A 15268-nucleotide genomic window follows, 5' to 3' on the forward strand; every position below is an offset into this window, starting at 1 on the left:
GAACTGTGCAAATACAAAACCCGAGAGAAGTGTTATCGAAGGGAAAACCCTAACGGCTAGTTTCTCTATTTCTATTTTTGGCGTTAACGTGTGAATATGTGCTTTTGCGTGCGCTCTAACGGTCACATGACCGTTTAATCCCCCGCTCTCAAATTTCCCTTTTATAAACCCTCTAAACTTTGCCCCCCCCAAAAAAACATACTTTCTCTTTTCACTTTGAATTTGCTTTCTCGCATCTCTCACTTTCATTCTTATCTTGAATTTATCTTCAATGGAGACTCCATCATCAACGAAAAGAGTCACAAGGTCGCAGACTCTGGCTGCTCTTAACAACAACAACAATAATTCCATTTCAAGTGAGTGATTATGCTTTCTTGTTCTATTCATGAGAGATCCAAATCTTTCACTTTCTTTGAATCGATCTTCTTTTTGTTTGATGTAATTGAGCAAAAAAAGATTATTATTATTTTTTTTTCTGTGATGGTGTTTCAGGGAAGATTGAAGATTCTGAGAAAGGTGTTTCAAAAGCAACAAGAAGAAGTGGAAAACAACAACAAGATCGCTCTGCACTTATTGATATAACTAACGATTCCCCAATTGTTGGACTTGCTATGGGTAGCTTAGGGACCCCATCATCAGCCATAGCCAAGCAAAGAAGCAATAGAGTAAAGAACAACAATACACCCGGTTCTGGTGAGGCATTGCTTAGGGGTCAAGTGAAGAGCCTCTTGCAGAAGGTTGAAGAAGAGGCAGAGCTTTCAAAGATCTCACTAGAGAACCGTCCCTTTCTCCATATTCAAGGATTTGTTAGTTCTCCAATGGGACTTCTTGCTCCGACTCCTGCTAATACCCCACAAGTCCCTAATCTCTCTGAAGCTGATGGAAGCATTGACAGCCCTAATCCTTTGCCAGTAGTTGAAGAACAATTGCATATTTGTCAGGTTTGATCATTTTACTTTTATTATACTTGGTTATTGTTCTTATTCGGTACCCATATAATGTAAAAAGTATTGGGTTCTTGCACATTTATTAAATCCAGAAGATCTATATTTTAAATATCTGATTGAAAGGCCGTTTTATTTTATATACGAAATTGAAAATTATTATCTGGTTTCTTGTTGGATGAGTCGGTGATGTATTCTTGATGGCTAAATTTGCAGGTGGCGAGTGATATCTTTCATGGTAAGGACTGCCTTGAATCCCAAAAGAGTCTAACGAGGTCTTTAATGCTGGACTTTTCTGAGAAATCTGAAATCACTGATGCATCATCAGAATGCCTCTCTGTGGTGACCACTTGCAAAGTAGACGAGTCATTGACAAAAGATGATGGCAGTGCTTCTAACTGGTCCAATCAGGTTAATGCAAGCACCCATGAGGAAGAAGAAGAAGAAGAAGAAGATTATTATGATCCTTATGATTATGAAGATGGTGATGGAGGGTTGGTTGATGCACTGTGTGAAGGTATTGGCAAGATAAATTTTAGTGAGAGTAATACAGCGGCTGCTAAGTTCACAGGGAAGCATACAAGATTTAGGTACAGTAGTGATGATGAGATTGTTGAAGAAGAAAAAGTAGTAGCAGCGGCTGCTATTTCAACACCAAGTGTTTTGCGCTTGAAGGGTTTGCCAACTCCCAAAGGGAGGCATCTGCGCTTTCCTAAGGAAGAAGAAGAAAACTGAAGAAATGAGCTTGAAGTGAGTTGGGTCGTTGTGTCTAACTCGACACATTCTTTTGGGATTGCTCCTTGAATTGGTTTCTTGATAGGTTTTTTTTCTTTGACACTCAAAGACTTAGAAACGAAATATTTAAGCGTGAGATTTTATTGAAAGATCACAAATTGAAGTGGTTGTGGAACAATTCTCTGTACTTGTTTTTATTTGATTATCAAAGATTAGTTCTGATATCCACTGTTTCTTAATTCTTAATTTATTTTTTGTTTTTGAATAACTCCATTACATCATTGACATATTAAAAAAACTCCAGTTAACCTTTTCTAAAAAATATAATTTATTAAAAGAAAAGGTAAAAAGTTGGCGGGTGCCCTCTCAAGTTGTAGTTAAGTTTAGCAGGAACATTGAGTATTTTAATTTTAACTAAATATTTTAGTTTTAATTTTAACTAAATATTTTAGTTTTAATTAATTTAGTCAATATTATAAAATCAGTGTCAAATTTTCTTTTCGTGGATCAAAATAAAAAAATAATATTTTATTATAATATTCATGAATAAAAAAAAGTCATTTTTAATTTTAAAATTGAAAAAAAAAGACCAACTGCTTGCACAGGCTCTCTTGATGCTTCGAAATCTTAAAAAAAAAAAAAAAGAAAAAATTGCACACAGCTTAGAATCATTAGTACAAGTTTATTATTTAAGCATAGAGTGGCTTGATGCTTCGAAATCTTAAAAAAAAATGAAAAAAAAAAAAAAGAAAAAATTTCACACAGCTTAGAATCATTTAGTACAAGTTAATTTAAGCATCAGAGTGGATATAATATTGCACCAAAAGTTTGAAGGCTGATGTAATTGCACCATCTCCAATGCTTAATTAAAAAAATAAACCAGCAGTGATTTCCACTCGTTCTACATGTGTACAACATAAATTTACAATCGGAAAACTGCTAAATTGGCATTACAAAGCCGTTGCCGCTCTTTTACACAGTTTAAGACCAGGGATGCCATGCGGGATCCATCATGCGCAAGTTCCTTGGCGTCAAGGCAGCTTCAACTAGCTCAGTGACACCCCGCTGCACCGATTGTTGAGGGTCAACCGTGTTTTCCTCTTGTATGCAGGACAGAGTTTCAAAAATCACAAGTTAGAGGCGAGGATATTTGAAGTAGCAATGCATTGAATTGGCCACTAATACCACTCAACCCATAAAGTAAAAACAAAAACCATAAAATTACAGTTTGAATATCAGCAGCCAATTGCTCCATGACGGGGTTATCTCTTGGTGCCTGGATACCAATACTACAGTGGGGCAGGCACAAATATTTCATTGCAGATTTTGGGCGACCACTTTTTAACATTGGCAATATATGTTTTAAATATTTGTATTCTCTTGCTGATGCTTAGGAAGATGGATAACTTTCACCTACGCACAAGAAGCAACTGGACACCAATGCATCATACAGTGATATATGCACATCATTTTCATCAGTGCGCATGTGTTCACGAGTAAATACACTTGATCAGAGGTCACTTGCCCGTGAACATGGGACGCACATTTGCACTGTCATTTCCATAAAACAAATAGTTTAGTGTCAGAACATTCAGTTTCATAACACAACTTGCTCTCATGAAGTTACTCTTCGGAGAGAAACTGTGGAGCAATTCACTGACCCGGTTGATACCACGATCAACACTGGAAGTGACTTTATTTTTGAAGTCAACAGGATTCATTTTACCCCCTCCAGCAGGCACCAAAGGCATCCCAAGTGGTCTTACCAAAGACCAAGACAGCAGCTCATCACGGAAAAACATTGTTAATTGATGCCACAAATGTTGACTTTGCTGCAATAGTGAAAATTTATGAAAATTACCATCAGCAAGATATCCATTTAGGTTACTTTTGATCAAATTGAGTTCTTAATAAAAACTCACTTTAGGTGAAACCACAGCCTGTGCTGCGGCACACATTGTAGACACTATAAACCCCTCAACTCCAAAATGAGAGAAGAATGCCTGCATGTTCCTCGTTAGACAAGAAGGTACTGGTTCATTAAACTCGATCATTCCATTGGCATCATATGCAGGGTGAAAATCTGTTTGGAAAAATTTCCCCGTGTTCTTGGCAAATGGTATCTTATTTGGAAACCTTCCTCCTATTTGAAGCATGAACGACATGAAACTTGAAAGTGCCAACTGGATGGCAAATTTTTTTTAAAGCCCACATATGGTTGCCACTCAGCAGGGTCTTGTACAAGTACTGAGAAAAGATGCTGTCAGTCACAAGAGTTTTTGTTATTTCATTATAAGCCTGGTGACGAAGATCTACAACAGTCTCACGTGATATTGGCCCAGATATAGCTTGGTTTAATTGCTCCTTGAAGTAGGTAATTGGGAGATCTGCCTCTCTGTCATTCCTTGCACAATGGTTCTCATAGACCTTAAGGAAAGTCCCGTACATTAAATCATCTTCAACCATGCGAACCTATTCATGCAACAAACTGTACTCACAAGAACAATTTAGATAGGCTCGTCTGCGCATTGCACAGTTCAGTCGGTAAATAAATAAAGAAACTTGGTGGGATCTACATGTTTGATGTCCCACTGTGAGGCTGTGAGCTTTATCATATGTCCCACTGTGAGGCTGTGAGCTTTATCATAGTTCATCAAATAGCATGTCCCAGGAAGTCGAGGGAAAGAATTGTAAAGGCAGATTTTATTAGAGTGTGAATACTTATGTGCGGATTTCTTGATTCTTTGCGCTTATCAAACATCAGGTTCATAACACGGAAAAGCTGCAATATGCGTTCATCACTTCTGGCATTGGTTGTGTCAAAGATGTCTGAACAATAAAATGGCGTAGTGAGCCATCAGAGCTAATCAAAGTCAAGCGCTGGAAGCTGCTTCCATGCCTTCTAACAATAAGAATATCAGCTCCAACCCCATCTAACTTAACCGTATTTTCTGGTTCAATTTCCTGGAATTGGTTGATTAAGTTCATAAGAACAGGAATATCTAATTAAAAGATCTAACACAATGAAAACCCAATCAGTTATGTAGGCTAGAAATTAGAAAAGGATCAAAAGGCAACTGATGAGTTGGCAAAAGTTCCAGCAATAAATTAGCATCAGCTCCCAGATCCACTTATCCATATCACATATGAAAAAGTGGCGTAAAAGAGAAACACATAAAAATACCTGAGTACTAAAATATTGTCCAGGAACCTCTACGTCAACAACATTGAAATCACGCAACACCCTGCTTTCCTCTTCAAGCTTCAAGATGGCAGCAAACGTGTCCTAAACAATGCTCTGAAGAAAATTTTTCCAATGTTTCAAACGCTCAGTGAGTTCTGAAAGGGTGGCGGGGAAGGTAACCGTACTTTCTGGATCCAGATCGTGTTCAAAATCCTGCTTGTATTCTCTCACAAGATCAACATGCTAGCTCACAGCATCGGCAGAGAAGCAAGCCCTGCAAACTCCAGAAAGTTCCTTCTTGAGAGATTGAGGAACTTCTTCTGTAGTAGCAGTTGGATACTTGTACCAGCGATGGTGCAGTGCATTAACCACTGCAAGAAGTCTCTCCTCCGGCAAAGTGACAAAACGTGAACCAATTTCTGTGAGCAGGACCTGCAAACTAGGAATTTAGCCTAAACCATGTATGACAATGAAGACATAATATGGAAAATAAAACATGACTTTAAAAGCCATTCTCCCCTATCTTATATAATCAAACACCAACAGGACATAGTTGCAAGTATCAAACCAACAGAGCGAAAAAGAATACACTAATCATTTTTTTTTTTTTTAGCTTTTGTTCCCTGTCAAAAGTATACAAGCATAACATATACAAGAATCTTGATCGCAGAACGAAATCTAGTATGGCAATCATCACATCAAGTTCACTAGCCAAATTATCGTGTTTGCTTCTAAGAGCCTCAATTATGTCCTTTGCAGCATCACAAGCACTGGCAGCTGAAGCAACAAATCCCAGACGACCACGCCTTAATGCATTCTGACCACTTTCATTGATAGTTGAAGAATTTTGTTGCAAAGGTCGGTCATTCCCTGCATGGACACTGCTCTCAACTGTTGTGCCTGTAGACCTTTCAGGTTCCTGCCCATGAGAGTTTCCACCACTGTGAGACCCAATCCCACTACTAGATTGAGGGCCTTGGTGAACTGGATTGTCTCCGGTTAAAGTGGAACCACTATGACTCTGTACCCTTGCATTCCATCAGATATTCCAAGAGAACCAGACCCAGACACATTTTGCTGCATTCTTTGCTGAGCCATTGCTAGTCTGCCTAGTTCAGATTTATTTGCAACATCTTGACGCTCAAACAAATATGTACGAAGCCAGTAATACAAAGCCTGGAATTTGTACATGGGAAAATATCAAAATTATTATGAGAAAAAATGCATATATCATTTTAGTTAAAGAACTAACCAAATGGTAGAAATCTACCTGTGGATATACAGTGGCAATTTTCAACAAAACAAGTTTGCAGTGGGGTGCCTCTACCCTCTGCAAGGAAAGAAATAGTTGTGGAATCCAAGAAAGCCAAACCCAGTGGGGTATTTGGTTCAAGTATTTATCAAGTGCCCTCCCCACGGGCTCATTGGGAGTATCAAAACTCAGAAGATACAGAACCTGAGCTAGATGGCTTCTGGAATTGGAAACACCAAATTTCATACCTTGAAGAAAGCAACTAACAGCATGTTCCAGCCAAATCTCATCATGGTTTTCTCTGAAAGCCTGGAAAGTCAGGTAGCAAATCAGTACATATATATCAACAGTGATGACATGAAAAGCACATAAAAATGAATACCATATCACAATAGTTTCCCCAGCTTATCCATCCTTTTGGCAAATTTTTAAAAATACTGAGGGCATTAGAATATGCAAGATTAGCACCCTCAGAGTCACTTAGTTTTAACAAAAAATCCCTCCTGATGCGTCCCACATCGATTCTGCAGGGAGTTCTTGGGTGCTATATATATGAGTTTGCAAACCTTCCCTTCCCTTGTGAGCTAACTTTTGAGGTGGAGTTATGCAGATTCATATCATTTTTGGTATCAGAGCTCACTATGTATGGCTCGGTGAGCCATGTACAAAGGCCATGTACAAAGGTTCCCCAACGTTCTTTGGGAGAAGTTCCACATCGATTTTGCAGGGAGGTCTTGGGTGTTATATATATGGGTTTGCAAAACTCCCCTTATAAGTTAGCTTTTAAGATGAAGTTAGGCAAGTTTATATCATTTGGTATCAGAGTCTCACTATATATGGGTCGGTGGGTCATGTCCAAAGGTTACGTGACGTTTTTCGGGAGAGGTCGAGGTGAATATTCCAAGTTAGTGCTGTTGATCAAATTGAGACCACTTGTAAGCTCTCCCTTCATCTCCAGATAAGCCTTCGCTTGTTCTCTTATCTTGACAAAGAGGCAACCCTTAAGAGGTCCTGAACAAAGGGGCGTATAACTTCACTGTGAGGGAGACGATTGAGGATTTCAACAACAAAGTTCCGAAGCTTGTGCTCAGGATTATCTATAAACTGTGGCTTTGTAATTTGCAAAAGAATGACTGAGAATGCCTGGAAGTAGCACTTAAGGAAATTCAAGTACTCAGCTCTGTGGGCAATCTCAAGACCATCACGTACCTCCATTGTCATCTGTAGCCTTGTCTGAATTGCTGTTTCAAATTAAAAATGGGAAAATTACCAAGACAAAGTATCACATTTAGCATATTTAATTAGTAGAGAGAAAGAGAGTTTGTAGAATGCTTATGACTCATGTCATAGTCCGCAATTGGTGGGTAGAAAATGTAGAAAACTGAGAAATACCATTATTTTGTGTATTGGGGCGTCTTTCATCATGGAAACTTATATTTTAATTTTTCTTTTCCACTTATAATTTGTGTTTATCATTGGAAAACAGGAAAACAGAGTTCATTTCGATTCCTATTATCTACTACATTCTATCATTCAATTCACGTTGTGTGTGGTATTAGATCGACAAAATGGGAAGAAATGTTATAAGAATATGATTTAGAAATGTAAATGCTTGAAAAATAATAACAGGAGGTCGTTATGTTAGTGAAGTCAACGGTGATGAAGTGCAGTGACAGACAGAGGAGCTGCTGCGGCTGTGATGTGATACAAGACATATGCGCATGAGTTATCCAATTGGGAAACATGTAAAATAAGAGAAATATAGGGCAAAAAATATTTTCCATTGTCTATGTAAGTTTGGAAAGTTGGAAAACATCAGCAATTATTACAGCTAAACCAGGAAAAAAAGGTTAGATATTTTCAGAAAACACCCTCAGTTTTTTCCACAATGAATTAACCCCATAATTCTGGAAAATTTTAACAATAAGAAAAGTCCAAAAAAAAAGCATAACAGTCCAATTTATTTAGCTTAGATTAGCTTAGTTTCGCAATTAGGAGGCAATCATTTTATAATACACAACATGTCAGCTCCATTTGATTACTGAGAAAATGTAAGACAATAAAAACAACCTTGACGTTGAATGGCCATTTAATGCACCTCAAATAACTATCATGTTGTTTAGCAAATTTTCTTCAACTAATATCAAAATACGCGATGTGTACATTACATTTATTCTCTTCTCACTTCCTCCAATTTCTTGTTAAACAAACAGAAAAAATGACAAAATGAGAGAGACGGATAGAGCGTACGGAGGTCAAGCTCCGCTAAATGGCTAGAATGTTGCTCAAAATTCTGAATAGGACTCATGGCGTCGCCAAGCAGTCTAAACTTGAGAGGGGGATAGTGAAAAAAACAAAACCCCAACTCCGCTCCTTCAGAGAACAAGCACTCCCTTGTCGAATTCGCTCTCTAGGGTTTCACAGTGGAGGGCTTTTTCTCTGGTTCTACTTAATTTCTACCTAAATAAGCAAAGCTTTTCACAGAGGAGAGTAGCATGATTCCTTGACGTCTTGAGCGGTTTCCCGGTTGATTTACGAAGATAATTTGGAGGTGATGTGAGGATTTGATAGTAGAATTATTAGGGATTTAACATGATCGGCTGATACTCGCAACTCCACTACAATTTTCCTTCTCTTTTTCCTGGTTGATGAAGATTCTCAGACCCTGAGGAGTCGGGGATTTTAGCAGAGAAATTAGATATTAGGCCTTTTATCGTCGGTACATGAACCCATGGGTGGAAAGGTGTTTGGATCCGGTTCGGTTTCGGTTCTTGTTAAAAACCGGAATTGAATTAAACATGGCAAAATTATTTGTTTTTGTTCGGTTTAGTTTTGCAGTATTTTGATTGAATTTCATTTCAATTTAATTCTTTAATATTCCAGTTCAAACTCCATCATCATAAGAGTCCAGCAAAATTATCATTTGAGTTTTTAAATTAATTATTATTTAAAATAAATCAAAAATATATACTTTTATCAGTTTAAATTATATTATATTAATATAAAATTTTAATAATTATTAATTATGTTAAGATTTACGGACTCAAAGACTCTGAATATCAAACTAACAGGTTATAGATTGAATGAGGTTTAAAATTAAGCTCTCTATCATCAGAATAATCTAAACTATTTTATTTTAATTTGCTAATATTAATATACTCTTTTAAGTTTATTTTATACTATCAATATGAGACTTATTTCTATAAGTGATATTCCAATAAATTACAACCTTTGATTTGCAATGATAGTTGAATTCTGAATAATTAAATTTTGATACTAGTATTTTTCTATAATTATTAAAACAACAAATTAATTTTCATTTAATTATTTTAAATTTAAGTGTAGTTATTAATTATAAATAAATAAATGAGATTATTTAAAAAAAATAAATTAAGAATTTTTTTATTAATTTATAATTATCTTTATATCATTTAATTAATTATAATTGTTAGCATAATTACAGCAATTAGCATGATTATAAGAGATTTGTGTAGAATAATACAGCAATTAGCATGATTATAGGAGATTTGTGTAGCATAATTACAACAATTATTATTTTTATCTAAATTAGCTCATATTCTCATGTATAAATAGATGTAATATCTCTGTAAATAAGACACAGACAAATACACAATCATTTCCTTCATTATTTGTATTCTTTCTTCTAATATGGTATTAGAACCGTAAAGCTTTTATTCTAGTTTCTAGGGTCTCTCTTCTCTCTCTATAACCTGTTCTGGTTCATTCGTTCATTCCTGTTATTATACCATTTTTTTTTTCTCCTCATCTTGTTATCAATGGAGAAATTTGATATTTCAAAACCTATTGCAACAGTTCTGATTGATTCCAACTATAATATTTGGGTTCACGTAATGAAAAATTTTTTGATAGGTCGCAAACTTTGGCGTATTGTTACTAGAGATATCACTACGCTGACAAGAGAGAACGATGAAACTGATGCAAAATTTGCTGACCGTCTTGAGGATTGGGATAGTAAAAATCATCAGATCATCACCTGGTTTCGTAATACCTCTGTCTCGTCAATCCACATCCAATTTGCTAATTATGACTCTGCAAAAGAAATATGGATTTTTTGGCTAATCGATATCAAACCACTGGACTTGCCCACTATTATTAGTTGTGGACTACTCTTCATAATCTGAAACAAGAAGCAGGTCAATCTGTGAATGATTTTCTTATCCAGGTCCAACTCATTTGAAATCAAATATCTCAGGCCAAAATCAGTGAAGATCATCTTCATCTCATTGAAGTTCTAATGGCTCTTCGATCAGAATATGAGGCCATTCGAGCGTCCCTGCTACATCGAAATCCACTCCCATCATTAGATATTGCTATTCAAGAGATTATTTTTTAAGAGACTCGTCTCAGTTTGCATAAAACTCCTTAATTTGAAACTGTTTTTGCAACTACTCGATCCTCACATCAGAAATCTGGCAATCAACTCTGTAAAAACTGTAATCAAATTGGTCATGCTTTTGCATATTGTCCTACTATAGAATGCAAATATTGTCATGGTTACGGTCATATTCTGGAACATTGTCTCACACGTCCTCCAAGACCAAAAGGAGGGCATCCTGGATCTTCCTCTGTCACTGCTGTTGCTGCTACTAAGGGTTCTACTGCCATCACCAAGAGTGATCTTGAGGCACTATTCAAACAGGTTATTTCTTCTAATTCTCCTGCTGCCATGTCTGCCACTCCGGGTAATTCTTATTGGCTTTTTGACTCTGCATGTTGTAATCATGACCACTAATCTTAAATTCTTATCTTCTGCAAAACCTGTATCTTCCTTACCACCAATCCATACTGCAAATGGTACTAAAATGAACATCACACCTACTGGTCATGTGTCTACCTCAAATCTTCATCTCCCTGACACCTATTATATCCCTAATTTGGCACTCAATCTTATTTCTGTTGGTCAGTTGTGTGAAAAATGACCAAATGTTATTTTTTCTTCCCATGGTGTTCAGGCACAGGATCCACAAACGGGACAGATTCTTGGGGAGGGTCGCAGAGTGGGTCGATTATTTGAGCTTGCATCTTTACATCTTCCTTAGAGATTTGCGTCTGCAGCTATAATCCCTAATTCCTCTATTCACCAATGGCATCTTCGTCTTGGTCATGCTTCTGCCAGTAAAATTCAACCTTTAATTTCTCGTGGATTATTAGGATCTACTAAGTTTGAGTCATTTAATTGTTTAAATTGTTAGCTTGCAAAACAACCTGCATTATCTTTTTCTCATAATAATACTACTTCAGAGACTTCTTTTGGTTTAATTCATTTTGACATTTGGGGTCCTTCTCCTATTTCTTCAATAAATGGTTTTCGTTATTTTGTGATATTTATTGATGATTATTCTCGGTTTACTTGGATATATTTTTTGAAACATCGATCTGACTTATCACAAATTTACATCACATTTGCAAAAATGATTAAAACTCAGTTCTCTTGTGACATTAAAATTCTCAGAACAAACAATGCCATAGAATATCGGGATTCTTCTTTACTTCAATTTCTTAATCAACAAGGCATCGTTGTTCAACGTTCTTGTCCTCACACCTCTCAACAGAATGGGCGAGCCAAACGCAAGCATCGCCATATTCTTGATTCTGTACGTACTATTCTTCTTTCTGCCTCATGTCCAGAAAATTTTTGGGGAGAAGCTGTAACACCCTCCCTGTAGCAATTCCGTACATTCTACTGTTCTAGTGATCAGTGTCGGTCGGGACAGCTAGAACGTCTGAAAAAATATTTAAACTAAAGTGAGGAACTATAATTAACTCAAATATTAATAAGAAAATTTAGGAAAAATTTTAGAAATAATATACAACCAAGTTAAATGAGCCGGTGCCCTAACGATGGGTAACCCAGTGGGAAGTTGCGGTTCTCGCAACTAGGAGCCTTAGACTCGGGGGGAAAATTCATAAAATAATTTTTGGGACTCCAGAGAAGGGTCATTGAGGTTCCTATGGCATTAGAATGCCAAGAAAATGCTTAGAAAAATTTCTCAATCGGTACAGATAATTTTAGTCTGTTAAGCCAAACAGATGGCATTTTGGTCATTTCGCCTCCAGAGGTGATTTTTGGCCGACTTGTCCAGTTAAGTAAATAATTATTATAACATAAAATGTGAATAAATATTGCTACAAATTAAATTGAAAATGAGTAGAGAAGAGAAGAAAAGAAAATGAAAGAAAATGCCAATTATAACATCATATGATGTCATTAAACACTTACCCACCAATCATATTTAATTAACACTTAAATTAACTAATAAAAAGAGGATAAAGGATACAACAAAAATCAAAAGAAGCCATCAGCCATTCTCACCAAAAACCAGTCGTGTCTCTTCCCTTCCACCCCTTTCCTCCATGAAAACTCCACCAAAGCTTCAATCCCCACCAAATCTCACCATAAAACCACTCAAGCTCTTCACTAAACTTGTTCCTCACACCTTAAATCACCACTAGGCAGAAAAAAGAGGAAGGAAAAAGGAGGTTTTGTTAGCTTGAAATTCTGCTCCAAGTGGTTAGTGTCCAAACTCTTACTACCTTTGATTTTATTCATGTTTAATGGCATGAAATAAGTAGGAAATGTAAGAAAATGAAATAAAAATGTGTGTGTGTGCACCCTTAAAATTTCAGCAGCTTAGGTTAGTTAGGGTTTGATGATTTTGCTTGATAGCAAAGTGGTTATAAGCTGCTCTTGGTATGAGATGAGTGATTAAATATGTTTGTATAAGTGGAATGCAAGTGGAATGCATGATAGAACTTGAAAAAAATGTGGACACATGAACAACATTAGGGTTTGCTCATGTAATAGTATGATAACCTTGTAATGGTCAATTAGTGACCATTTGAATGTGTGTGAGGAGGAATTGAAGTGAGTAAGAATGTTGGAGTTGGCCTTAGGCATGCTGCCCTTGGTGACCTGCAAGACTGGTTGGGAGTCCAGCAGGTTTGGACAGCCATAAATGGAGTTGTATAGGTTCAATTAGTGCAAGGCCAATTGGACATGAAACTAGACACATAATGGCACAACTTTGATGAAGAAATACTGCTCAGAAAACCAAACCAAGTTGACCTAAAAATTGCCCTAATCTGGGTGAATTGCATTCTGCCTGGGCAAAATAATCAAATGAATAGTATTTATTCATTTGGTCATAACTCAGTGTAGAAAGGTCTAATTGACCTAAAATTTTACCAAAAGAAAGCTAAGACATAGACCTACAACTTTCATGAAGAACACAAATCTAAATTCTGACCATAACCTAGTCAAATTACCAACCAAACTTAGGTTACCAAATCTGGTAGAACCAGTTTTGCCCAGAATTTTGGATTTCGTCCAATCCGGCCAGTTATGGTTTTTAGGCTATAACTTGAGCTACAAAACTCCAAATGGAGTGATTCAAAGAAGGAAATGTAACTAGACAAAATAAGGAACAACTTTCATGAAGACAATTTTACCAAATTCCTACTGTATAAATGACCAATGGAATAGTAAATATGAGGCTTGAAATCTGAAAATTTTGAATAGCTAATACTAAGCTTAGAAATGGTATTGGTAACCAATACCAACAATTTTAGAATGCAAAATGTGGTATGTTAGGAGTATTAAAACCAATGTACCTATTGTCTATGCAAAAGTCAACATTTTAGTTGACTAATGAAATGAATAGTAATACCTAAACTTAAATTTCAAGATTTGTAAAGTTTAAAAGTGTAACATGCCCTAGTACACCTAGCAAGATTGGTTTGGATAGGTTGGCATGCCAATAGGGTTCAGTTAGCAGTACTTTACATAGCATTATTCCATTCTGTGATTTTATGGCTTTTAGCCATTCTGACATTGTGTTGATACTTAGCCTTGTGCCTAATATTTATTACAGCTCATTAGCTGTTCTGTTGCACACCGGGAGATATATATGTGACCGATGGTGTAACGGCCCGAGGTACTAGATACCCAGTGCCAGTTTACCCGTTTATTCAGTCCAGTCATCCAGTATAGGTTACTTGAGCAACAAAAATGAAAGTGAACAAATTTAATAAAATAATGAATAGAACAAGTACATAATAAATAAGATTACTAATAATGATAAAAAAAAAATTGTCTGCATAAGACATCAGAACATGTACTGCATATTTACTTTCTGTTATTTCTTTTCATTTTATTATTGGTACCACTAAGCATTATTGCTTAGCGCATTGCTTTTTGCCACGCGTAGGTTCCGAGAGATGCATCGAGAGCCCAGAGACCACGGTCGGTGAAACCTTCAGACTGCATAGTGTCCGTGTCACCTCACCAACATCAGTGCATTGATAGGACACTAGGTTTTATTTTAGTATTTTGTAATTAACTTTTATTTTCTCATGCTTAATTAAGACTTATGTAATGTATTTTGGGTATTGATGTAAATAATGAAAATTGTGTTTATGAATGAAAAAATGAATATTTATTTATGACTCTTATATGAATATCATATGAAATGAATGAATGAGAAATGAGAGTATATTTGAGAAATATTGAGATTTTGTTGATGAAATGGAGTTTGGGATTGATTAAAAATTTTGGAAGTATTTTTCACAGGTTTCGAAGAACTGTTTTATCCATTTTTAGCCAGTACTCTGCCTGATTTTCTATCAAATTTGCGGAACCTCAAATAAATTATAATTTCAATAAATGACTTAAATGAATTATATTTCACAAATTGTACTTCATAACTATGAAAAAAATAAATTAGAAAGGATAAAAATGATTGAAATAAAATAGGGTGTTTTGGTAAACTGTGTGACATATTTTACTCGGCTATACTATAGACGGGTAAGGGGTGTCACAGAAGCAGCTCTTCATGCTGTTTATATTATTAACCGTCTTCCTACCTTGGTTCTTCATAATTTATCTCCTTTTGAAAAGTTGTTTGGACAACCTCCTGACTATTCCATCCTTAAACCTTTTGAATGTGTTTCTTTTGTTCTTTTACAACCTCATAAACATACCAAATTAGAACCCCATGCTCGCCTATGTTGTTTTCTTGGTTATGGCATTGAACACATAGGGTATCGTTGTTGGGATCCTGTTTCTAATAAGTTACGCATCTCTCGTCATGTTACCTTTTGGGACAATACTAT

At 36.1% G+C, this 15268-nt stretch overlaps 2 protein-coding genes across 5 annotated transcripts; one reads left to right on the top strand and one right to left on the bottom strand.

The window, feature by feature from the left end:
• Positions 1 to 179: 179 nt before the first annotated feature.
• On the top strand, positions 180 to 1903 carry LOC110655931 (uncharacterized). The gene is made up of 3 exons (XM_021812437.2): positions 180 to 356; positions 493 to 941; positions 1161 to 1903. The coding sequence occupies exons 1-3, from the start codon at positions 272 to 274 to the stop codon at positions 1677 to 1679; spliced, it is 1053 nt and encodes a 350-aa protein (XP_021668129.2). The 5' UTR covers positions 180 to 271; the 3' UTR covers positions 1680 to 1903.
• A 3445-nt stretch (positions 1904 to 5348) lies between these two features.
• On the bottom strand, positions 5349 to 8794 carry LOC110655932 (uncharacterized). 4 transcript variants are annotated; one of them, XM_058138131.1, is made up of 5 exons: positions 8366 to 8794; positions 6498 to 7356; positions 6364 to 6424; positions 6134 to 6193; positions 5349 to 6039 (listed from the first exon to the last, which is right to left on the bottom strand). In XM_058138131.1, the coding sequence occupies exons 3-5, from the start codon at positions 6406 to 6408 to the stop codon at positions 5863 to 5865; spliced, it is 282 nt and encodes a 93-aa protein (XP_057994114.1). In that variant the 5' UTR covers positions 6409 to 6424; positions 6498 to 7356; positions 8366 to 8794; the 3' UTR covers positions 5349 to 5862. The 4 variants fall into 4 exon arrangements, with proteins under 4 accessions (XP_057994114.1, XP_057994115.1, XP_057994113.1 ...); XM_058138132.1 differs by lacking the exon at positions 6498 to 7356; XM_058138130.1 differs by having other exon boundaries at positions 6134 to 6424.
• Positions 8795 to 15268: the final 6474 nt, after the last annotated feature.

The sequence above is a fragment of the Hevea brasiliensis genome, chromosome 16, assembly GCF_030052815.1.
Source record: "Hevea brasiliensis isolate MT/VB/25A 57/8 chromosome 16, ASM3005281v1, whole genome shotgun sequence".
NCBI lineage: Eukaryota > Viridiplantae > Streptophyta > Magnoliopsida > Malpighiales > Euphorbiaceae > Hevea > Hevea brasiliensis.

Coding starts and splice junctions, on each gene's coding strand:
- LOC110655931 (XM_021812437.2), top strand. CDS start 272: ATGGAGACTCCATCATCAACGAAAAGAGTCACAAGGTCGCAGACTCTG. Junction 357..492: donor CAACAATAATTCCATTTCAA/GTGAGTGATTAT, acceptor ATGGTGTTTCAG/GGAAGATTGAAGATTCTGAG. Junction 942..1,160: donor AACAATTGCATATTTGTCAG/GTTTGATCATTT, acceptor CTAAATTTGCAG/GTGGCGAGTGATATCTTTCA.
- LOC110655932 (XM_058138130.1), bottom strand. Junction 6,040..6,133: donor TTGCCACTGTATATCCACAG/GTAGATTTCTAC, acceptor TACAAATTCCAG/GCTTTGTATTACTGGCTTCG.